Raw genomic sequence first — 26,448 nt, 5'->3', positions numbered from 1 at the left:
GTTAAGAAGATATTCATTGCATCCTGCTACGCTTAATTAATAACAAGGCCGCAAGATGGAAGAGACGACTTATTAAAACAAAAAATTAATAAGAAACAGAATTTTTCTCTTTGAAAAAGTTTTTAATAAACAAAAGAAAACAATCGCACGTTTGTTATTAATCGATAATTTATTTGTATCCAGTCATCGACCATAAATTATTTCATTAAAATTTATTCGAGATACGATACGCGTGTTCTCTTGCACAGAAATTTTTCGATAAAAAATTTCATTGTGTAATACATGACATTACTCAACAAAAAAATGAAAAAAAATTAATTAACATAATAAAGAAAAAAAATAGCATAAAACAAAAAAAATAACAAAACAAATAACAAAAAAAATAGATCAGATGCAGCTTTAGCAGATTTACCTTCACATTAATGATATGGATAACATGCAAATAATTTAAACGTGATTTGAAACGTGATTTAAAAATTTCTTCTTCGTTGAATAAATGGGGCAAATTTTTTTAATTAAAAAAAAATTTACATATACAGAAGAGAATAAAATTTCTCGCGACAAAAACAAGGAATAATTGTCGTGAACGAGTTAACATGGCTTCTTCGCGTGCATAATCATCTTATCTGTTTGTAACCGCAACAGGCGGTTATCATTCTAGTTCGGAGAAAAAAAGTTTTCAACGAATTAAGTTTCTGTTCTCATTGTCAGTATACGAATGGTTATCGACGAGAAAGCCCAGAACTGCCCAGAACTAAATCTTTCTTCTATTTAATCAAGTTCAGTTGTAAGTTTTCGAGAAGAGTTTACTTCGAACGAACGAAGCTGCGCTTAATATTCCTATTACATTCAAGATAAAAAAAAAATCTCGAAAATGTATTACGGAATACCGAAAATAATACGTAAGTGGCAAATTTATACGTACGCACGTTCTTAAATATCGTTGAACGTATATTTTTATAGAGTAGTGTGGATAATTTGACGATAATTGTCAATTTTTTAACATAGAGAATTATTAAACTGTCAGTTTATTTAAATGATTATCTATAAAGAAGTACTTTTTGTTTATTGTAATAAATCAATAATGACGACGAATAGTATTTTTTTTTTCTTTTAATCGATGATATTAATTCATTGAAATTTATTATAGCTATAGATTTACATTCGTTTAACGATCGTTCGTGTTACACAAAATATTCACAAACTTCGAATTACATTAAATTCTTATATATTTATTTATATTATTTATATATTATATTATAGATTCCTTTCTTAATATATTTTGCACGCTAAAATGAGTATTTAAAAATCTATTTATCTATCCGTTCAATATACCGATTATTTATGATAATATTCCAACATGATTACGATGAAAAAAAAATACACGTTAATTAATATTGCATTAATTTGTGCAAACAGAAAATCCAATAAAATACAACGTTCGAATAATTAAAATTCGCAGAACTTTATTTTTATAAAAAAAAAAAAAAAAAATCCAAAAGAAAAATAAAAAAATTCGACGAAAGTTCCTTTCTTATATTTAATCTAAACGATAAATTATTACTCGTTAATGCTTCATCGATCCCTAAGTGGATTAATCCATCAAATTGGAGTATTAACCTACTTTCATAAAAATTTAACGAATAGAACCGTTCTCCTTTCTCAAACGTTTCGATATTATCTTTAATTGGCCTGTAAATAAACCATAAGTTCCTTTCAAATTCAGACGACGAAAAAAAAAAACGAAGCACGATCGTTTCCTATTGTTGAAATTATTTTAAAATCTCTTGAAAATCTTTAAAAAAAAATCTTTCCTAGAATATCGGCGATATCGTTTAATTCTGAAGTTGGAAAATTCGATGTTAATTTGAAAAAGATTGAGAAACGATCCAACAGGAGAGAATAAATTTAATATTATATCAACAAAATTTACGTCCCGCGTTTTCTATTATGCTCGCAGGTAGCAATTTATTAAAATCGCGTTGTTAAGTAATTTCTATGCACACACTTGTAAGCAAACGTTGCATTACGATTGAAAGCAATCGCAATGTTTCTTTCGCAACACGCATCCCACCTTACACGTTTCCACTTAAGTATCGGTTTTCTCGTGCTGAAAGAACGTAACACCGTAACAAACGTTTCCAACCTTTTTCCCGCGTGTATCATGCCCCGACATACTTTCGTTTTTGCTCGTCAAATTCCACGATGGATCAACCTGAATTCACACGTGTTTGAAACACGTTGACCCGCCAAATACCGTAATTTTCTAACGTTCTCGATCGAATTCAAACACATTTCGTTTTTAACGATATCGCGTCGATATCGAGAAGAATAAAACTTCGATTTTCGTCGCGTTCGAAAAATGGTGTTTTAGGTTTGTGACTCGATCGAGGTGAATTGATTTCCGAGGGAGTTTTTTCTTTGCTATATCGATTCGAATCACGGCTTTCCGGCCTTGTGAATGTCAATGGCAATGAACTACTTGGTGAAAGCGATTTTTAACGACCTTTTCACTGTTCAGAGTGCTTACCCTTATCTCCAAGTTCTCTTGATGATTTCGAAAACGTTCTTCTCTTATCGAAGGAAAAATTCGAAAAGCAAAAAAATCGTGATGAAACTTATAATTAATTAATATAATTGTTTGACTTGGTCAAATATTCTATATTCTTAAATACGGAATTAAAGTTCAGATTTTGAATATATCGAAATAACGAACCAGTCGATTATTCAAGTCATCCTCGCTTAATTTCTTCTGGTATCCATGAACAAATCGACTGATCAAGATAATCTCCGATCATTTCGAACGATTGAAAAAGGGAACTTGTTTACGTCAAACAAAAAAAAAACTGAACCATATAATTCATATAAGCTTATTATATAAATAATGTTAAAATGTATTCCGTATAAATAATATCGTTGTGATTTATAGTATATTTTATAGCGCATAATGTTTGCACGTCATAAATTATTGCAAATGAGGTTTGTAAATCATTATTCTCTAATAAATTAATCAATGTCAGAAATATTTCACGCTTTAATGTGAAATATTTAACAAACATTTGAAATTATTGTTGAACCCTGAACTCGCGAAAATAATCGCGGTACATGCAACGCCTCGCTCAACCGCTTAAAATCGGGTATATACGTGTCGGTTAATTGATAAACTTGCAATATACGATACGATAACTTCCTCTTTTCGAAGAAAGAAGGAATTAAAAACTCATTATCTAGACATTTGTTGAATAATGAAGCACACGCATAAATGAAACAATGCACTCGTTTAAGAAGAAGAATAATATTCATAGGATAATGTGCTTCTTTTTTTTCTCTTTTTTTTTTTTTTTTATCGGAAAGACAATATAGGCTTTAACTCTCGTTAAATCTGAACAAACGATTTATCGATGATTTCTCGGTGAATTGGGAACAATTAAGTGTCTTTCAACCGTTTGTCGTTTGACTTTTTATATAGCACATTTTTATCCATCGCGTTAGTTTTATCGTTTCATTAATTCCGATATTTCCATAAAACAAGTTTGCACGTGATTAATACACGACATTGGAATAGAGTTATTAGACCTGTTCTATATGATCCAGTCGATTTTATTTAACGATTTTATAGATCCAGATACGATTAATTAAAACATTGTAACATGTAGTTTCCATTAAGATTAACATATTCTATAAATCGTGACCTGAAATTTGAAGAATTCGATATTATGTCATTTCTCTGTCCTTCTAAAATAAAATGGAAAAAATTGATAAAAATATTGTTACGCTCGGATCGTTTCGGATCGTTTTCAATCTGCATATATATTTTTATAATAGATTTTACTCCGAGCAATATATAGCAAAACAAGTATTTCCACGAAATGTCAGAATTAATATATATATTATGTAAATAATACATGATATATGAATTTTAAGTTCTTGTAATAACATATTTATTGTAATTATATGTGATCGCAGAGACAGAAGTCTTATTAGTCTTTGCTATTCATCGATCGACAAATATCGTACCGAGTGAAATGGCAACAATATATCGATAAATTGTGCAATAATTCTAAATGTTTTCGTATCGAGAACTTTTTCTGATGAAAGGATAATTACTTATCTTAAATATATCGTCTTTGATATTAATTGAACATTGAGTGTTCTACAAGACATGTATGTGTGACTTTGACAAAAAATCATGAAACATTTATTAAAAAGTGTTTAATATCAGAAGATTCGTTAGATATTTCTCTGATGAATATGGTTATGGAAAGAAGGAAGGACGGTTAGTATCATAAAAGCAAAACATGCTTTTAATTTTTATCATCTATTCGTTATCTATTTTCTTTTTCTTTTTTTTTTTGATATTTATCGTTTTTTATTAATCGGAATTTCCAAAATATATACAAATTGATTCACAATTTCACAAAGTCACGAGTAAGTAATAGAAATTTTAAATCCATTAAATTGATTTAATATTATCTATTTCAATATATTTTCTTAATCTCAGAAATTCGTACTGATAGAACTGTTTGTTAAATATTTAAAATATAAATGTATATTCTAACAACAAATAATTGTGCCTTTTGTTCTCTAAAAAACCTATTGTATAATCTATTATATGAATTAATTATAAAATAAGTAAAAATAATTATGATTTCTATTATGATTCTATATTAGAAATTCTCGTATTGGATTAGATTTATAGATTTATATATAAAGAAACTCTTTATTATTTTTATTTATATATAAAGAAACTTTTTTATCTATTAATTTTATTTTTAGAATTTAACTTTTTTTTTTTTTTTTAGAACTCGCCAATTTTTATGGCGAGAAACTGGTTAAAAAAATCACAGTAAAATACAAACGAGCATAAAAAAATCACCACCAAATTGATTCCTTTTTTTTTCAACCTCTCCAAAGGGATTTCGCCTAACACGAATGTATTTTCGGAGAATTGCTTAATAAAAGCAAACGTAGTGGTCAAACGAGATTTCTCGACGTGAGGATGTAAAAGACGCGATTTTTTCACGAGAAAGAATAAACGAGAAAAATAATGATTCTACACATCTTGGAACACAGCTTTTCGCATAGTGTTTTATTCTGTTCTTTCAATCGATTTATAAATGAAAATATTCTTTAAAAAATTTCCATTACTATAAAATAAAATTGGAATAAAAAAAAATTGCAGGATTTTCGAAAAGAATTTTTAAATCTTTAATTTTGCTATTATGGTATCTTGAAATTCAGAACTTGAAAAACCAGTTGATAATTAAATGTTACTAGGTTCAACCCTATATGGTCTTACGTGATCTTTCGTTACACAATATCAGTGCACGTGTGTAACAGCAATTTCTTTTAATTATTACGTTCGACAAACAAACAAAAAATCACATGTAAACACTATTCGATGGAACCATCTGGATTTGACCCAGACCTGGCCTAATTCTGCAAATTAGAGAAGAATAACCTAGATTCGAGAAAGCTGTTATCGGTGATAAAACGATATTATGTAAATCGGGCAAAAAATTCACCGTAAAATTCGCTCGAGAATTGTAAGAAAGAGTTGGCGAGAAATTATTCTTTATTTAGAAATTGATAATCATTGTGTTGAAAAGAATAGAAAGAAAATTTTGAAATTTTGAAAGAATCAATATGAAAATACAACGTAGAATATTTTATTATTTATTTATTTATCTATTCTAGAAATGTTAATAGGATTTTAATAATGCATAAATTCTATATAGGTTAACGAAGCAAGATTATTAGTAACATTTTTTAAATCAAGCATTCTATCAAGATCGATATTTTACGATAATATATCATCTTTGAGTTATCTGAAGAAATGGAAAATAAATATAAAAATAATAATTTGCATTGTTAATCTTTAATCAGCTATAGCCGACTAACTCTCTAGATTTTTTGAATAAATGATAATAATTGAATAAATAATTTTGACATTGAATCAATAATTTAATAGAAATAGCTAAATATTGAACGACTGATAATTATTTAAATATAAAAAATTAATTTGAATAGTAATAAAATGAATATTCCACCTAACATTGAAATATATATATGTATATATTAAAAAATAGCAAAACAAATCATTTCCATTTTTTATCGTTATACAGAATAATTCATAAGTAGATGTACTTATACTTAAAAGGTGAATCGTTATAATAAAACTGAGAGTGCGATGTAAGTATCCATTGGAAATTTTATATTTATTAATTTTCTTACTTATAGGATTGAATTTGAATTCCATTATTTCATAAATATCTGAAATTATAAGATATATGACTTATTCAACAGTTTTAATCATTCCTATAAATTGTTTAATAATTGATCAAACATATTCCAATAAATCGTTCTAATGTTGATCATACATATATGTTAAAGTTTAAAGTTTATTCAGGACGAATAAAATAAATTTTCAATTTTGGAAAATTAAATGCAAATAAGAGAGATGCAAATAAATTCATTACATGATATATATTTTAAGGGAAAAATATTATTTAGGAATTGATTTAATCGATGCTTTTTTTTTATAGTAAAATAAATAATGTATTTTCAATAAAATAGCAGACCGGTACGCTTACAGGATAAAATAGCAAAAAAAAAAAAAAAATATCGAATGTTGATTAAAAAAAGATTATTCGAGACGAAAGAAAATAATCAAGAGTGTATTATCGTGTTATGTATATACAATTTTAAAGAGAAGCAATAATAATAGAAGGTCTCATTCATTTAGCAAAAAAAAAAGATAATATAAGAAGATTAATATTATAGAGAGATCTAGAATGAAATCAATGAAAGATAAATAATTGTTCGATAAATGATCCTTTTATAAATCTTGTATTTTATAATTTAAAAATTAGTTCGTTAATCATATATTTAAAATTAAATTCAATTACGTACGAAATAAATAATATTTGAAATAATATCGATATTAAAATATCAAAATATTTCCAATAAATGGAAACATAAATTGTTAGATTCAAATATAGATATATATATATATATATATATATATATATATATATAGAATATAGATATATAGAATAGAATATAGATATATATATATATAGATATATATATATATATATATATATATATATATATATATCATGTGTCTATATAGAAAATGTCAAAATAGAAAGGAATCAACATGTATGCGAATAAATATTCATCGAATGATACTGATTTCTATTATAACTGTTTGTTATAACTGTTTAATAAATAAAGAGGACCTCTAGAATTTTTCGAGTATAAATCAAAATGAGAGAGGAGGAAAAAAATAACGATGATGAAGCAAAACATTTGAAATTTTTTTCCTGTTATATTACAATATTTCTATTTTTTAACATACGGAAGTATGATCTTACGAAATGATATGATTTCTTTTTTTCTTCTCTAAAACTGAATTTGATGATCTACATAAATCGGACAATCTTTTTCTTTTTTTTTCAAAGAATAAACACGTGTTATTAATTATTTTTCATTATTCACACCTTGTTATTTGTTTGTAAATCTCGTTTGTAAATCTATACATCCATTAATACGAACAAATTACCTTTGAAAAATATTAAAGCGAATCGTAATTAAATACGATTAGATATAGAGAAAAAAGAGATTGAGTTTAGAACGAGTTTAACAAAATTACAGCAATTTTTTATTCATGTGGAATGGATTTCATGACGAGAGTATCATCACGTGCAGAAGGCATAAATGAAAACTTTCTTGGTGCGCGAACATTCCAATGATCAACCTTGTAACCTGTAATATACTAGAGATCCTTGAATTCAAAGTTGTTCAAGAATTTTTTCGAAAATCTATTTTTTCTTTGTGCATGCGTTCGTACCCTTTACATTTTAATTTTCGTTTTAAGCGTGTACTTTGAACGAACAAAAAATGAAAGACGCTCGATCAATCGTATTCTCTAAACTTTAATTTTATCGTACAAATTTGTACATAATTATCGCAAAATTAACGATTCATAATTAATAACTTTGTATCTCTTTTTTTTTTATAATTATACATCACAAATTTCATATTGATTAACGCCCTACATCAAATAATACGAAATATATTATACGTATAAGAATCAGACGGTTATGCATTATACTCATAACTTTTGCAAGGCATATAGGTATAAGAATGTAAAGTGACGAATGTAATAACCGGTTTTGTTTTATTTTTGAGTAACTACAACTTCATTCCAATATAACAATTCCAATACACATTACATGGCAAAATTTATGTGATATTTCTACATTTCTTTTGTAAAATGATGAAAAGGAAACTTGGATCAAGAAGCGAATAATTCGATAATTACGAATATCACGTATAATAAAATAATTTATTCATTCGATCAGATCATAGTCTTCTGCGTGCGATTAAATTATTCCCAATCGTAAGATAAAGATGACTTGCAACAAATTATTCATTGAAATAAGAATAAAAATATAAGACTTTATGGAATATTTAAAACAAATCTAATTTTCTTTTTATCATTTCATATCGTCGAATTAGATCAATCTTTAAGAAATTATTTATTTATAAATTCCAATCGATTAAGATCACAAACTAGTGTTACGACTTGAATGAATTTAATAACAGTTCATTATTATTTGACATTTTAATGAACCATTTTCATTACATGATACATGAAATTAAATTATAGAAAATATTCATCATATAATTGTATATAACACGTATATAAAAGTTTATTTGTCTATGAATGTGCAAAAATAAGATCAATAAAAACTATGCCATTTGATATTACATATTAATTAATCCATTGAGAAAATTTTCCTATACGGAGCTGTCATTACTATTCAGATGGAATTTTTTCGAATATCATTTTTTACTAAATTTCAACCATGATGACTCATAACTCCGACTAAATTCGAAATGACTGGCAACATTCAACCGATCATTTCTTCAATCATTTTCATCACATTATCTTCTGTTCCATCGTTTCTTACATCAGAGATTTATTTCTCTCTAATAAGGATTTCTTGTTTTCGTTCGACTTGCGAAATCCTTCGCAAAGAAAAACGCAAACTTCTAAATAAAAAAAAAAAAAAAAAACAATCTATTCAATAATTTCGACGATCGTTTCGTTCGTTTGCCATTCATCCAGAATCTCGAGGATCAACTAATATACCGAGAGAAGTAATTTGTAATCTCACCAGAAGCGACAAGCTAGAAAACGACGGTGGCATACAAACAGCCTACTTCGCACAACCTGAGCAGAGAAATCTCTCGGCAGGAATCACGTCCCCCTATCCGCGAATATCACCCGCGAACGATAAAGGAACGAAAGGCATCCCCCTGGCTCGCATAAACGATCGAGATAATATTCCATTGACCTTTGGTCGTCCGCGCTGCAACCTATCCTCCACCTGATCCAACCAACGTGATCTTTTTGCACGCGTGGTGGGGTGGCCTCGCCTCTCTCCGATTGGCTCGTGCTCCACGTGCTACGCGCCGCAATCACGGTGGAACGAAACTAGTGGGAGTGGGGGAGAGCAACGACTCTAATATATTTTTTGAACTCGGCCGATACTCCACGCTTTCGTCACTTTTGCAGAGAAGCGCACGCGGTTCGCGACACGGATAAACACGGTGCATCGGTGGATCGGTGACGATCGATTCTCTCTCATCGTTTATGTTGAGAGTCGACCAAGAGTAATACGGTTGATTAGCTCGGTCGGTATTCGATGAGTCGATGAGGAATTTTTAAATCCGATTCGAAAGCTTCGCAGAACAACGGTTTGACGGAATTCTCTCGTCGTCGTCGATTCGATACAACGAGGCATCGTTGTCTAAGTAAATATACATATACATCACGTAGTGTGACGGGAGGAGAGATCTTGAAGATTCGCTCGAATAAAGTTATATCACGTAATGTGACGGAAGAAACTGTTGTACGCAGTGCACTCGTGTTTAAACTTTTAAAACTTTACTTATACTTTTCTGTATTCCTTTCTGTATTATCGAAAAAACTATTGATATCGTATCGATATTGCATATCAAATGATCGTATACAGTTAATAAACGAAAGAGCTCGGTTTCGGAAGTTTTTTTCTTCGATCGTTGCCTCGCGAGCTCTCTCGCTCACCCGTGGGGAGGGTCGAGTTTGCCGAGTGAATTTCTAATCCGTGGGTCAATAAATCTCTCTCGTGATCGTCGTGATCGACCTGCGACTTTCCTTGCCTTCCACGAGAGAGAAAGAGAGAGAGAGAGAGAGAGAGAGAAAAAAAAGAGAAAGAGAGAGATAACTAAACGATACATTATGAAGGACTTTATGATGATATGGAACCGACTCACCGGTCGTCGTTACTCGAACGTCAACCCGAGCCAGAATCAAAACGACATTAACGAGGCGGAGGAGGCTACGATAAGTAGAAGGGCGAACGAATTGAGAAGAAAGTCTTCGATCGTGGTCAATAATATATTTAATGCGGCTCTATCTGTGCAGACTAATGGAAGGACGAAATGGTTCAAGAGTAAGTAATTGCCATTAAATCCGGAAACTGTAAATTCACATTTCGTGCGATGAATGTTAAATGATCTCTTTGTTAGGTTTTCGATTCGATGCGAGGAATGTTTGTTTGGTGTTCGCGTACCGTAAACTTACACTCGGATTGTTTCTAAATTAATTACCGTGTACGCTTTGAATGTTTTCGCGCGGGTGACTCGATGAATATCCCCGTTCAAGAATAATTAATGTATTTTGCGATTGAACGAACGATATCGACAATATTTCGATTTATTTTATTATTAGTTTCGTTCATTTTGCCCCATCGGATTTGATAAATTGTTTTAATCTAATTAAATTGGAAATTTAAATTGATATCGATACCAGTAACATGTCGTAATCGACTCGAATTAAGATAAAGCTATTATTTATAAAAATTTGTGATATAATAATTGGTTCAGTAATCGATTCGAACATTTGTTTTTTTTTTTTTTTTTCGTATAAATTTCGTCACGAAATGTTAGTTAATTTGAGGAATTTCGTGAAAGTGCGATTGCCGCGTGGAAATTGGAATGGAAAATGTTAACACGAGTTTTATTTGAAGAAAATAACATGTTACGATAGATTATGCAAAATTTCAAACGAGAATATATCATCATGTGATAAAGAGAAACGAATTTGCATCGATGGAATTCGAGGCCTGATTCTTTTCAAATGATCTCAACGAATAATCATTAATTATTTCTTAGTAAGAATAATTTTAGATCGATGCTCCAATTACCAAATGAAATTATCAAATTATTACAGCATGAAATTCTTTTGACATGAAATGATTTTATAATTATAAAATGAATTTGCATCCATTCGTTCCAACTTATGAATACGTATATGCATATTCATATATTTTTATAACGATTTAATTCATTCGATTTCGAATTGTTAAGATAATTTTGAGCAAATCTTTTCGTGAATAAAAATGATTAATTATAAAACGACAAGTTTTCATCTGTTTCTAAATTATAATTTAATCTTTAATACTTTCATGAATCATTTTAACGTTTTTTCTTTTTTTTTTTTTTTCTTTAATTTCAGATAGCTACTCATAAATTTTATTTTTAATTAGTTATTTTTGATATTTCGCATCACTTCAGATTTATACGTTTCTTTCGAGGATCTTTTTATAGATTATATTTATCTACAAGTGATTGATCACGCTGAAACGAATGACTTGAAGTTCGATGACTTCGTTTCAACATTTTCTAACACATAATTTATTTATTAAATGATATTCAGGCAATGAAATATACATATATAATAAAAGAAAACATGAAATTCTTTTTCGTTTAAAACACTTCTGTCACACGCTTTATCAAGAAATTAACTTTTAACGTCGGTATCGCATCTCATAGCATTCCTTGTGTCAAATGTCAATAAAAATTTCTCTGTCTTGATAATAAATCGTCGATAATTTTGTAAATAGGCTGTAAATGTTTGAACGCAAAAGTTACGGCCCATTTCCGCCGCGTAATTATCGTTTATCTGCCATTTATCAATATTACATTATCGTATTACTAAAATTAATATTTTATCAAAACACTTTAAAAAAAAAAAAAAAAAAGAAAAATATTAATTTTCGTATTTACATGTTTAATTGAAATTTAAACAGTAATACAGCTCTGATTCCGTAACTTTGTATTTGTTTGTACGTTGTAGAGTTGCATGTAAAGTAAAGAAGCAATCGCAATACCATTTTCAGTAAGAACAAAGGAAAAAGAAAGAAGAGTGTTCGTTTCCATATGAAGATTTCAATGAAGCAATAAAAAAACGACACGCGTACTTTATGTTAATAATGATTATCCTTCCTGGACACACGCGTCGGAGAATTGTAAGAACGCCATAAAATCCTCGAATATGAAAAGCTTCCTTCTTCGTTCAATGCCGTAAACTGGTATTACAACAATAGCGATTAAAGTAATCTTCCGTTTAGGAATCTTAATTGGATGCACTTTGCATATAATAATACTGTCACGATCGAACAAACTCAGAAGAGAATTATTAAATTGGTAAAAAGTTAATGGAAAAGTTCGATGACGTAAATGTAATTCGAATAAAAGAGAAAGAAAAATAAAAAAGGAAAGGAAAAAAAAAAGAAAAAAAAAGAAATTGGCGAATTAATCGTTCTAAATGTCGACGAACAGGCTTTCTTGAAATTAATAGCTCATCAATTTTTCGATTACAAATTTTTTTATAATAACTCGAAATTGTAATAAATCGATGGAAATAACCAAAAGATTCGGATTGACGAAAAAATGCGTGTCTCGTAAGAGAGAGAAAGAGAGAAAAAGAAGAAAAGGAACAAATAGAAACGTACAACAGGTTCTCCATTTCGAATTCTAAACATCCATCTGATATTCGTAATAGCTAAATATTCGATATATGACTCGATATATGACCGCTTATATATGACCGCAAAAATATATTAACATATATTTTTTTGTCACAATGTTTGACATGGCTCATTTGTTCGAAATCAAATACTAATAATATACAGTACAAATAATAATTTCAATCAATCGATTTGAAAAATCCGAATCGTTATCAAACATTCGGATTAACATCGTATTAACATTTTATTCGCGATAATAAATAAAAGAGAATTAGTATACAATTCGGGATATCAGTTGTTTACTTCGAAACTTTCAAATAAAATCGTTGCCATTTTGAAAAAATGCAATCCGTTAATGCTCTATTAATAATGTTGGAATTTATTCCCAGATAGCTTTCGTTAGCTTGCTCTTAGATGAACTCTGATAAAATTATCCCTAACGTTGTCTCTATCGTTATCTCTAACGATATATTTTTTAGTAAGATAAAATAAATTTATTATAAATTTATTCGTTGTTTAATATTTACTCGAACTTGACAATTCAAATATTTAAACATTTTCAATTTGCTTCGATTTGATTGGTAAACAATTCCTTGTTTATTGATTTGTTTATTTTAAAGTGAAGGCAATACAATGTCTTCTTGTGCATACACGAATGACATAAAATGGCATTTAACAATCATTTGAAATTCAATTAAATGGCACATTCTTTTCTTTTAAGAAGAATAAAAAGATAAAGAAAAGATAAAAGTAACAATGTTAATCACAAACTTGGAGTTTACGTAATCTCAATCTATTCTTTCGAAAACTTTCATGGATTAAATATTTACATTAAATCAAGAAATTATCTTAGATAAGATAAAATAATTATTTATAATATTCGATCATGCGATTAAATTCATCTCTTGATATTTCAATTCTGACAATGGCATTGGAAATATACATAAGAAAACAATCGTCCATCAAACGAAAATCAATTGATCAAGATTAAAAAAACTGTGAGATAAAAACTTTCAGATAATATTTATTTAATTCTAATGTCGTTGCTAACGATGCTTTGAAATTTTAAAAGATAAATATTTATAAAAGCAGATAAAAAAAAATTATTATATTTATTATAGAGACAATCTTAATTTTTATTTATAAAATCAAATTATATCTAAATAGATATCTTTAACGGTATTTTAATTTATTATTTTAAGTACCTTATCGCGTTTATTCACGAATTTGTTGTAACACAACAAATTATAATCTATTATTTTCCCGATACAATTTAGCAATGCAAATAACGGAAAAAGTATCTATGATTAATTTGATTGGCACTCAAGAAATCATACGAGTAAATTGAAATACGAAAATGAAAGATCAGAGAGAAATGAAAAAAAAAAGAAAAAATTATTACGTATACCGATAAATGTCACTTTTTTTTAATTTTCTTTATTCCTGCGTTAACATTATTTCACGTTCAAAGTCACTTATAAACGTGATAAATAATTATAACGATATAAAAAAAAATATATATATATATATTTTAATTTACGATCTTTGATAAGTAATCTTTTTTCACATCTAATACATATTCGAATATTAATTAAGTAAATGTTCTTAACAATTACTCCACAAATTTCTATCGAATAGCTTACGTAAAAGTAATCCAAACTGAAATGAAGGATTACTGAAGTGAAGGAAATCAGATATTAAAATTCATAAGATACGATAACAAAAAATATTTAAAAATTTAAAAGTCAAACTTCCATGCACGTTTATTCGCAAGATGAACGATTAAAAATCAATGACGTAAGTAAAATATAATGGTTAAACATCAAAATGCTTTTCTATATCCACTATTTTCCGATTACGTTCACGAATCACACGATAACAATCATTTTCCTTCTCTCTTCGACGAAATTTCTAATTAAATTAGAGAAAAATCAAAGTTTTTCGATCCTTCTTAAAGGGATCGTATATTTTCTATTATCTCATAAATTCATCTAATGCAAATATTGTCTTGTGCAAGATGAATCCACTCGAAAATGCCACATAGTCGGATTTCGTTTTCTTCATCATATTTGATGATGCTCCAAACGAAATGCCAACTGAAGAAACTTCAACTTTTATTTGACCGGATAAGGTGACTCTTAAAACGAAGTTGTCTTGCTAAATCTCGCCGACCTCAGGTTACAACCGATGCAACCGAACGTAAAGTAAAAATGGGGAATGATGAATGGTGGAAAACATCCAACCAAGGTTTCCACACACTTTTAATTGATCCACGACTTACGAAATAATACAAAGACCATGGTAAATGAATCGTTGTTAACTTCTTATTACGCGGATATTTCAAGAAACAACGAAACAACATTGTTACGCGTAGATATAAACTACAGCTTTCTAGAAATTTACGACTACGTACCGAATATCTCGAACATTTCTTCACAAGCATTTGTATCTACCTTACCAGATTGCCACTGATCGAGTATTTTTCACACATTGAAAAATTGTGCAACAGAGCGCATTCCATTCGAGAAAATACCCGAATCGTATCTGACACATTTTCGATCTCAATTAAAGTAAAATGGAAATTATGAAATGAGTTTACAAAAAGAAAAAATACAATTATTCGAAAGAAAGGAAAAAAAAAAAAGATATGCAAATGCCTCCATTCACGTAGAAAGGTAAATAAAGAAGAACGATGAGTGTAAAAAATAATTGCAGTAGCGGGTGGAATTTACGAATAAGATTAACGTCAGCACGGGAGTAAAACATTTTCATTATTAGTAAGTAAACAGCTGACGGGATTAAATTGGCATTCCGCCTTTCAACGCTTCCACCTGTTGAAAGGCAGCATCGTGCGCGAGATTATGCAAAAAATACGCACGTGCCGTTCGATTTATATTTACGTTACGCAACTTGACTTGTCGCGGTCAATATAAAAAGATTCACAATAACGCGTTCGGATCTCGAGGTGCATTGCACGTTGCAAGCAAGTCATGAAAATCGTCAAACAATAAATTAGATGTACACGATTGCACAATACATCGGTGCACAATACGATAACTTATGATACATTATATATATATATGTATATACGTGTCGCAGATCTGACCTTATTTGTTTCATAATTGACGCAATAAGCGCAACAATGAGAAATTAATACAGAAACGCGATATCAAATTTTTATTCCAGAAATTCTGGTCGTCTACACTGTTCGAACATATCCAAAGTATTAACTCTTTACCGTTCGAAAACCGACATTGGCGGTATTTTTAAAATTTGTGATCGAAGCAAAACGAAATGAAAATTGCTGCGTGAAATGAAACTTTTGCGAATATTCTTTACAATGAGACAGCACTTTTAAAATGTTTTTAAAACGTCTGACTTACCACGATATATTTTTTCGATAACCGGCTAACTTATTCTATTTCTCTCTCTACTTTTACAAATATATATTATTAATCTATTCAATCTACATTCAAAAATCTACATTCTACGCACTCGTACGTTACGAAATTGTCGAGCCATCTAAAGATTTACGAACGATTACAATAAACGAAGAAATAGTTGACCCGGCGAGCATGCATTTTGTAATTTCCTCTTCCGCGTATGGGGATTGGACGTTTCGTAAACGTTTGAACATCCACAAAAGAGTCGCGATTCCGTGGATATAAAATATAACGACACGAAGAAAATATGCACTTTCTATTAGATGGCGGCGATGGCGCGTATACAGTTGCGTCCCGATTACAGCCGGAAAATTATTACCACATCGTGCCGCACTGCCAACGATCTTGCAATAGTCAAGAGCAAAGCGACTCTTTCCACGAAACCTACCAGCTTATAATTTCTTCTAATCTTCCATTGCCCTCCCCCCTCCCCCTTTCCTCGATGATTTAAGATTTATTTTATCGATCAAACATCTTGTTTTACCTCGACGTTTTAAAAAATTTATGTCACTTTACACGTATCCTCGATACAAGACGTAATTTCAGATAACGATCGTTTCGTCATAATGAATTCGATAATTTGTTCTTAAAAGCATATTATCGTTAACATCTTTTTTTTTCTCTCTCTCTCTTTTTTTTTTTTTTTTTCATTAATTTGCAAGTATCGATACATCGAAAATGTCTCGTTAAATTTTCACTTTCTTCTTTTTATATAATTATACAAACGTCTAATAATTCGCATCTCATCACCTTCACTTTTATACTTTCATTACGTATTACACGATAATTGCATCGCGTATTACCGAATACAAGATCGGGTGATTAATTGAACAATTACACTTTCAAGTTCAATTTGTTTTTCCACGAGCCGGGTTAAAAATTTAAAATATTATCTCAATTGTTATCTAATTACAAAATATGTAATTAGACTTTTGACAGATCGTATCGAGCGAAGTGGATTAGGATTGAAGAGCTATACGAACTATAAAATGTATTTTGCATCGAAAGTAAAATCTTTCGAGAGATTCGATCGTCCTTCATAGGAACGCATGACAATCGATATTTCCGTGACACATTGGTATTCCTCTACAACAAGATTACTTAACGGTTACCAAAGCGATCGGTTACACGTTCATTTATATCGCCATACATGTGTATCGCCGGCAAATGATAATAGAGAATAACATTTACATAATCCTATTTAATTAAACTCATCTCTTCTAATAATATCAAATTAAATATATATATCCGGAATAAATTATGGAATCAAAGATCTATACACGATATAAAATTTTTACGCATACGTAATATTACATAAATTAGTTGCACAGGTCGTTTTAAATTATCATATGCAACTTGAATGTTTCTTTCTTTGTTTTCGTCTGTTTCTACTCGGTCTCGTTTTACATACGGATACGGTTGCAATAAACATTTTTTTTTTTACAGAGAAAAAAAATGAAAACTAGAAATAAGAAAGATTTATTAAAAGTCCTTCGTACCCTATCTAGAATGACAATCCAAGGTTTTTCGTTATATTTATATTTTCTTTGAAACGATAAATAACACGCCCGCGAATCTCTGCGATACGCAACATCATGCTTGAATAAATTTATTCCTTCAAGGATTTCAGCAACATCGCGGAAATACTTCGTGAATGAGTAAATTTAATGGACAGTGCGTTAATTATTACTAATCGATGAACCGGCATTCGTGTAAATTAATCGATTAGCTCGAATATATATTATATAAAACTCTTATTCCAATTTCATAGAATTTTGAGATGACGAAAAGCGATGTCGATAAAATCAAATAATATTAATTCGTATCGTACTCGACTCGCGAAATATTCGAGGGAAAAAAATCAGCACAAGTTATTATTATCTAGATGCAGCCAGACTGCATCAGCACGATGCACTTTAGACACTTCGTAACGTTTGAATGACGTATTTTCGAATCGACATTGATCAAACGACGATTTATTCATTTTTACTCGAAAGAAGATGGAAGTGCATAAGCTATCCTTAATATAGAATAAACCTGACACAATTTCTATGAAATCTGATTCGTGCTCTTTTAAAATTCATCAACAGTTTCGTAAGAATTTCAGTTAGTCGGAATTCTTGTATTCTCGTATATTTATTATTATACAGTATATATTATAATATATAAATTCGGCGCCTATTTGTACATAATTTTGAAACAAGTCGAAAATTCTGGCCATGCTTGAAATAAAAAAGTACAATACGTTTTGTAATCGAAAATTGAAATATCCTCCACATATCTTTCGAATATCTTTTCGAAAAAGAAAGAAAATCGCCACAAAAAATGAAATAATCGAGATAAATGTTTATCTATATGATTTATATACCATAAAATATATATATATATATAAATCTAATTGAATCTATTAGGTCACCCTGGATAAAAAAAAACATTTTCTTTGAATTTACGAATTTATGTATGAGTGTTTTAATAATATGATTGCATTTTGCAATTTATAATATTTGGTAAAAAAAAGGATCGCATTCTTATATCTTTTATATCGATCGAAAAAATTCCTGTTTGCAGTTAATAACTTAGAAAATTGATTTTATTTCTCTTTATAATTTTATTCTATACGTATGCAAACATGAATACAAACATTTCGATAATGAAACTTTGAATCGATCAAAATTTTTTTTATTACAGATAACAATTAAAATTTTTCTATATTTTGTTTCGATAAATTCGCAAACCTATCTTCAATATTTTTCATATGCGTAACAAGTAATAAAATTCAACTTAAAAGAAAATATAGCGACTTAACAAAATTTTGCATACCACCCGTCTAATGAAACTTTTAAATTTATAACATTGACGATATGGTAATTTTTGAAATACATGTCCCCCATATAACAGGGACAGAAACATAAAAAAGCAAGTAATTTCATGCCAGACCTTTTAATGATTTTGGATGGAATCCATTTTAGATAAAATCTCTTAGATTAATAATCCTTTATCGTTTTCTTGTACTTGTTACCTTCTTGTTACTCTTTAATTTATCTCTCACGATTGTGCAGGTATTTTCATACTGATGATTTTGGGATGCCTCGGTCTTGCAACCGGTTGCATTCTCTTCGTGTTTCAACCGTACGAGCTACTTTTTAAACTGAAAATAATCTTCAGCCCCAACAGCGAGATATTCGAGTTATGGCAGAAACCGGATGTTGAACTTTATCTGAAGGTCTACCTTTTCAATGTAACAAATCACGAAGAGTTTTTGTCCGGCAAGGAGAGCAAGTTAAAGTTCCAAGAAGTTGGTCCCTACGTTTATAGGTAAGCGCGTTATCGAATTTACTTGCATTATAATTTAAATAATTGGGCAAAAAATGAGAATCTAGAACACGATATTTCTCGTTAAAAATCCAACAAAAATTGAGATCGAAGGATATAATAATGTTGTCATATCTGAATCTGATCTTGAAAAGAAAATTGAATTTTTAAAAGAACCGAATAAAAAAAGGATAAGTTTTGGTAAATTTTCAGAGAATCATTCGAACATGCAAATGTTCTATTCAATGATAACAGCACGGTGACGGCGCGGTTGCTTCATCCATTGGAATACGTACCGAAAATGAGCAACGGCACGGAGGAGGACGAAATGATATTACCAAACATCGCGTTATTCGTAAGTAAAATTGCTCGGTTAAAAATAAATAAAAAGTAAAGAGAGGGGGGGAAGAGAGAGAGAGAAAGATTAACGAGTATTTCGCGTAGTATTGCAAGTCATTCGCAAAACTTGGTTTTGTTTCACATGATCACTGCATATGTATGCGCATTAAATCATAGCAAGGACAATGAATAAACAACCTTGATGTTTTCATTAAATGATATACACGAATTTAAAAGTAGCATTAAAGTGACCGAAGTCCTCATTATCTTTCTAATTTTTAATTCAAAAATTTCACAATATTTTAGAAGATTTAATCTTTTTAATTTCGAACATTTAATCTTTAACTACACTCAGATTTTAAACGTTAATTTTTAAAATTGGACAAGAAAGAATCTTTGCTATTGATGTAGCGAAGATGAAGTAACTAAATGCAAATCAGAATAAAAATTAAGATTCATAATGAATAATGTTTAAAAATGTGCAATTATTGAAATAACGAGAATGTCTGATTTTTTTTGACGAAAAAAGAAGAAGAAGAAGAAAAAAAAAGAAATTATCGAACAGTAATTGGGACAACAAATATCAACAATGCATCGATATCTCTTTTCTGTCTGTTGATTAACTATTTCCAATGGAATTTGCGATTTATCAAAGTCAATTATTTTATGAGCATTACGATTAAACTTCCGTTTTCTTCTCGTTAAAAATAAATCTTTTATGATAAATTAAATTCTGTATAAATGCAGAAAAAAAATATTTTTAGAGAAAATCAAACATTAAGCGAAAAAAATTAATAATCTTTTACATTAACGTTATATTATCTAGTAAAAAATAAAAATATTATATATTTATTTACATTTTTCATTGGTGCGATATAATATATAATGGTTCCAATTATTTTTTTCAAAGATAAGAAAAGCAAATGGAACAAGTTATTTTAAATACTTAACGCAAAGAATAAAATTTATTTAAATGGAATATTCATATATGTATATTAAATTATGCTTATCAAAATAAATACGATTGATGAAATATATTATTGAAAAAAAAAATGTAAAATATTTACATTTCAATATCACATCCACATACAAAAAGATTAACGATGATCATTTAATGGTAAATTATCGATTGAAACAAATTATAATATAAAGAATAATATTTCTCGTTTTTATTGAAAGATTAATTGACTATGATAATTACAATTTCGATCAAAATGCAATATTTTTCTTTTTTTTTTTCTAATATTCATGTCGATTTCTTAATATATTTTATCTGTTATTTTTCTTTCAAAATATTCTTATCAATAATTGATAAAATATTAATTAAAATCGCGAAATTCAAAAAGCAATTTTTTCAATAAAAAGCGAAAATTTATCGACGATAATTTTTAGCGACGAAAAAAAATTGATTGATACGGACGTGGTAATTATTGATTTTGCAATCGGCAATGATTATTGTTCAAAATACAATTTTGTTCACGTTTTTGATTCTTTGCTTTTATCGCAATAATATTTTATTACATATAATATCAAAAATCTAATTTTCAAATTTTACATTAGAATGATGCTGCAAATAATTTTAAAAAATTTATAAGGAATCGATTCTTTTTTTTAACAGAACATAACAAAACAGAATAGAATTATTCAGAGATCAAACTTTGAAGAAAAAAATAATTTCGTAATAAATGATATGATAGATATGATAAAAGATCATATCAATTGCAATAGAAACCTATTCTCTGACTATAAATATACCAAGCTTCAATGACGTCATAAAATTTTATAGCGGTATCATGTTACATTACTATAAATGCTAAGATCAATGTACATCATCGGCAATAATTTGTTTAGGAAAAAATTCTTTAAAAAATACAGAAAAATATCGATTTAGTCAAAATATTCCACGTAACGTGTTTCCTTAGAATTGCAATCGAAAAAAAAAAAATGATCGTGCATGTACGATAAATTTCCATTCGATGCACGAAGACATTCTTAACGAGTGCATCATATTTTATTGGCGAGAAAGCACGAGAGCAAAGTCGTAACGACTCGAGGGAATGTCTGAAATCATCTTATTTTCGATAAACCAAATTAAACAAGTTTTTAGCAAAATTATAATTTTTATCGATAGATCCTTTAACCTTTAAAAGCCGTCATTCGCGTTAAAGAATATTCAAATGAGACAAAACGTATCTATAATAAAAAACTTATCTATGTACGTTTATTTATAATCTTTTTTTTTATATTTTTTTAAATAAAATTATATAAAAAGAAGGAAATCAACAGAAGACATCCGTAATTAAAATCTATATATATATACATCTTCAAAAGGAATATATTTTCTTTTTATAGTCGTTTAATTATTGATTTCTATCGCATGTTATCCGCATATGCATATATTTGTAAACTAATATAACAACGTATCATATAATGTCGGATTCTAAATTGTACGATTTAAAGAAACATGTAAAGTGCAGTTTCGTTAAAAGACGCGAACATCTCGAAATATTTTGCGAATTTGTATTACGCGTAATAATAAAATATTATCGTAATAATAATAAAATATTATCGTAGAAAAAAAAAATCAGAGAATGAAAAAAGGAAAAGAAAAAAAATGCAATGTCTCGTTCAAAGAATATCAACAATCATTTACGGTGATCAAAACATAACACATTATAATAATTTGTCAAACAGCATCCTTATGTAACTTGTGTAACTATGGACGCGCATGCATACATATGTATGCAGTTAACTCGAGGCATGCGAGAACATCTTGATCATGTACATAGATCAGTTAGTAAACGCATAGTACATAGCATACTTGCGGCGTCAATGAACTTTCAGGCATAAAATGAAGATCATGGAATTTCCGCAATTCCTTTTGTCCGCATCCGAGAATGATAAAGAAGATTCAAAAGGGGAAGGAAATGAAGCGATATGAATAATGAAGTTGTTTAACGAATAATGTTCTCTTTCAAGTTTTACGAAAACAAATCATCGTTAATTAATTGTACGTTACGCGGCGAATAAGATAAATCATATTTCATAACAAAGAAGATTAATTATCTTGCGATGCGAAAATTGCTGACTCCACATACAAATGAAAAAAAAGATGACATTAATTAATAATGAGCGCAGACCGTTCCTTTTCGAGTTTTTTTTGTATATATAAATTTGTATATTTATAGAATTATATGTATTATAAATATTTTTATCAATGATATATATGAAATATTTTTTTGATGAAATATATTAATGATATTTTTGATATAATTGAAAAAAAGTTGAAAAAAAGAAAAACAATGTTAATTAAACATTACGGTATTTATTGAAAATATATCTCTATTTTTATACCTCTATTAGAAGCTATTTTAGTTCTTTTTTTAATTTTTTACAGTTTACAATTCTGTAGCAAAGTATCAACACTAAATACAGTTGTTCATTATGATTAATTATATAATATGTTTCGCAAATATGAAATGTTTATATAGTTCAAACATATCGTTTGAAGAACGTGTTAGAAATATATTTTATTTTATTTCACTTTTCGTATCCGATATAAAGAGAAATTATAAAAGAGTATTTTAAACTTATGCAAACTTATGCAACTTATGGGAAAGTATAATTTTAAAAATTTCTGTTCTGTTTTAGAGTATCACGAACGTAATGAGGAATGCCGCATATCTATCTAGATTAGGATTAAACTTATTAATCCTTAATACAAATTCTCATCCTTTGATCAAAATGACTGCTAAAGAGTTTATGTTCGGATACAAATCTACTCTGGTCACTTTGGGCAATAAGATGATGCCATTCTGGATCAAATTTGATAAATTGGGTCTTATAGATAGGGTAAATTTTTCCTAATTCGAAAGAAAAATATTAAATTCGATTTGAATAACAACATAGTATATTTAGCTTTTTGTATCTAATCAAAAATATAAAACAATCTTTTTTTTATATATATTATAAAAAATATTTTATCCCTTACTAAGACCACGAATCTTGAATTTTTAATATACCCCATTTTTATTCATAGATGTATGATTTTGATGGTGATTATGTAACTGTTTATACTGGCGAAACCGACGTACGTCGAACAGGCCTAATTGAAAAATATAATGGCAATGTAAATCTACCGCAATGGACAGGAAAATGTGCTAATGTGAATGGAGCTAGTGATGGAGTAAAATATCCTAGTTACATTGAGCCGAATGATACTATATTATTCTTTAGAAAAAGTCTCTGTCGCGCTGCCCCTATGGTATGTTGCACTTTAATATTATATATATTAACATATTAAACAAATCATGTATTCAAATGATTTCAGATAATATTTTGAAAAATCTTTTTGTTATTATAAATTATCGTTTAATATCATCTTTTATTCTCAAATTCAAAATTTATATAGAAATGGCAAACTACATGAAAATATTAGAAAATATTTGTTACTGATAAAAATATAACAAAAAAGACTAAAATATAATTTTACAGATTCGAATCGAAGAAACGAGTATAAAAGGGATGCATGCGTATAAATATATATTCATTGAAAATATACTTGACAATGGCATCTATAATCCGGAGAACAAATGTTTCTGTCGTCATGGATATTGTTTAAAAGCTGGTTTAATTGATGTCACCGATTGTTATTATGGTAAGATAACTTAGACAAAAAAATTTTAATATTGATCATTGATCACATAATAAAAAATGATACAAAACAAAGCTCATAATAATGTTTCAAATTCGCAATAATTATTAAAATTTTATACAACCTGAATAAGAGGTGCCATTTTGCATTAAATTTTCTAATTAAATTACATGTACTTGCATATGTATATATATATATCAATGCAAATTTAAACATAATTCAGAAACAATTATTACTTTTACATACATATACTTATGTAGTATTCTATTAAAAAGAAAATTCTATATATTTCGATTACTTACATTTATGATACAGGATTTCCAATTGCTCTTTCGTATCCACACTTCTACAAGTCCGATCCAAGTATTTTGGAAGCTGTCGAAGGCTTAAATCCAAAACCTGAACTTCACGAATCTTATGCCTATATTCAACCAAAATCAGGTCTTCCATTAAAAGTTGCTTTCCGTTTTCAAATCAATATGGCTTTACAAAATATCGAACACATGGCAAGAGTAGAAAAATTCGGAGACATGGTTTTACCGTTACTGTGGTTTGAAATCGTAAGTATCGAAAACTATCGAATTGCAAAGAAAATTGATCACCTCGAATATCGAAAATATCAATGGTATTAATATTTCGATATATCGAGATATTTTTATATGTAGATTTAGAAAATGAATAAAATAAATCATAATATAAATTTTATGAAAAAGATATCTAATTTTTAAATAAAATATTTAAAATATTTTTTCTAGGGAATGAACGAATTACCATTATCAATGTATATTCGCTTTTGGTTTTATTTAAATTTCTTACCAATTCTTCAAGATATAGTAACGTATTCTTCGTTGATTATTGGCATTATACTCATAAGTGTTGGTATTTGCAAAATTTTTGTATATTCACCAAACAAATCAACATCAGCTCGACAATGGTTAAATTCTAAAATGAAAAATCAAAAGTTGCAATTTTTTAACAACAGACGAATGTCATGTAAAATTAATGAAATGGATACTTATAGTTCATTAATCGAATCGAAAAATGTAAACACAATGCCAGAAGGAATAACAAAATTATTATCTTTAAAAGAAGATATCGTGTGATCATTAATACCTGAATAAGACAATAAAAGAGGCTATATATTCTCCATGTAAAGTTGACGTATAAAATGAACAAAACTTGTGAGACTTTGAGGTTCGAGGCAATATAACAGTACAGTAATTGATTCAAACAAAATCTACATCGATAAGTAAGGAAATTGATATATCTATTTTTAAAAATAAGGATTTTCACATTTTCAAACTTAATAATACAATTTCAAAAAATCAAAAATTGAAAAATTACGAACTATATTTTGATATTGATTATAGAATAAAAATACAAATTACATAGTTCATATCATAAAAAATTATCATGAAATAATTTTGTTTAAATATAATCATAATGTGGTAAGTAGTGACATCTTGTACTAAATTTTCTAATTAAAAAAACATACACATACAATACAAACAGTGCTAATTCAGAAATAATTACCTTCATATAAGTATATATATATTTTTTTTATTTAAAAACTTTCTTTATAAATAATTTTTTTTATAAAGAATAAGAATAGAAATTTTTATTTTTAATATTTTGACAACGTATTTCACAATGTATAAAATTTATTACATGCATAAAAAAAATCGATACGCTTATAGAAAAAAGGGAACGGAAGTAAAACACATTTACAAAATGTAAATGTAAGTTTGTTATTTTATATAAATAATTAAATATTGAAGACTGATATTATAGACTGGTATAATAATTAAGTGATTTATAATAGATCTAAATATTA

The 26,448-nt window shown here is 28.4% G+C and overlaps 1 protein-coding gene across 3 annotated transcripts; it reads left to right on the top strand.

Annotated features, from left to right (window-relative positions):
* The first annotated feature begins 714 nt into the window (after positions 1 to 714).
* LOC107998401 (scavenger receptor class B member 1-like) lies at positions 715 to 25,946 on the top strand. 3 transcript variants are annotated; one of them, XM_028666991.2, is made up of 8 exons: positions 715 to 902; positions 19,369 to 19,624; positions 19,835 to 19,976; positions 23,612 to 23,812; positions 24,000 to 24,224; positions 24,455 to 24,617; positions 24,930 to 25,174; positions 25,370 to 25,946. In XM_028666991.2, exons 1-8 carry the CDS (start codon positions 875 to 877, stop codon positions 25,715 to 25,717), a joined length of 1,608 nt encoding a protein of 535 aa, XP_028522792.1. In that variant the 5' UTR covers positions 715 to 874; the 3' UTR covers positions 25,718 to 25,946. The 3 variants fall into 3 exon arrangements, with proteins under 3 accessions (XP_028522792.1, XP_061939080.1, XP_016913147.1); XM_062083096.1 differs by lacking the exon at positions 715 to 902 and adding an exon at positions 3,976 to 4,276; XM_017057658.3 differs by lacking the exon at positions 715 to 902 and adding an exon at positions 9,560 to 10,508.
* The last annotated feature ends 502 nt before the right edge of the window (positions 25,947 to 26,448 follow it).

Source organism: Apis cerana, linkage group LG12 (genome assembly GCF_029169275.1).
Source record: "Apis cerana isolate GH-2021 linkage group LG12, AcerK_1.0, whole genome shotgun sequence".
NCBI lineage: Eukaryota > Metazoa > Arthropoda > Insecta > Hymenoptera > Apidae > Apis > Apis cerana.
This window is presented reverse-complemented; position numbering and strand designations above follow the sequence as displayed.

Bases quoted from the DNA above. Each gene is read 5' to 3' on its own strand.
- LOC107998401 (XM_017057658.3), top strand. From the start codon at position 10,295: ATGAAGGACTTTATGATGATATGGAACCGACTCACCGGTCGTCGTTAC. The intron at 10,509-19,368 runs GTAAGTAATTGC...ACGATTGTGCAG, and splicing joins AAGGACGAAATGGTTCAAGA to GTATTTTCATACTGATGATT. The intron at 19,625-19,834 runs GTAAGCGCGTTA...GTAAATTTTCAG, and splicing joins GTTGGTCCCTACGTTTATAG to AGAATCATTCGAACATGCAA.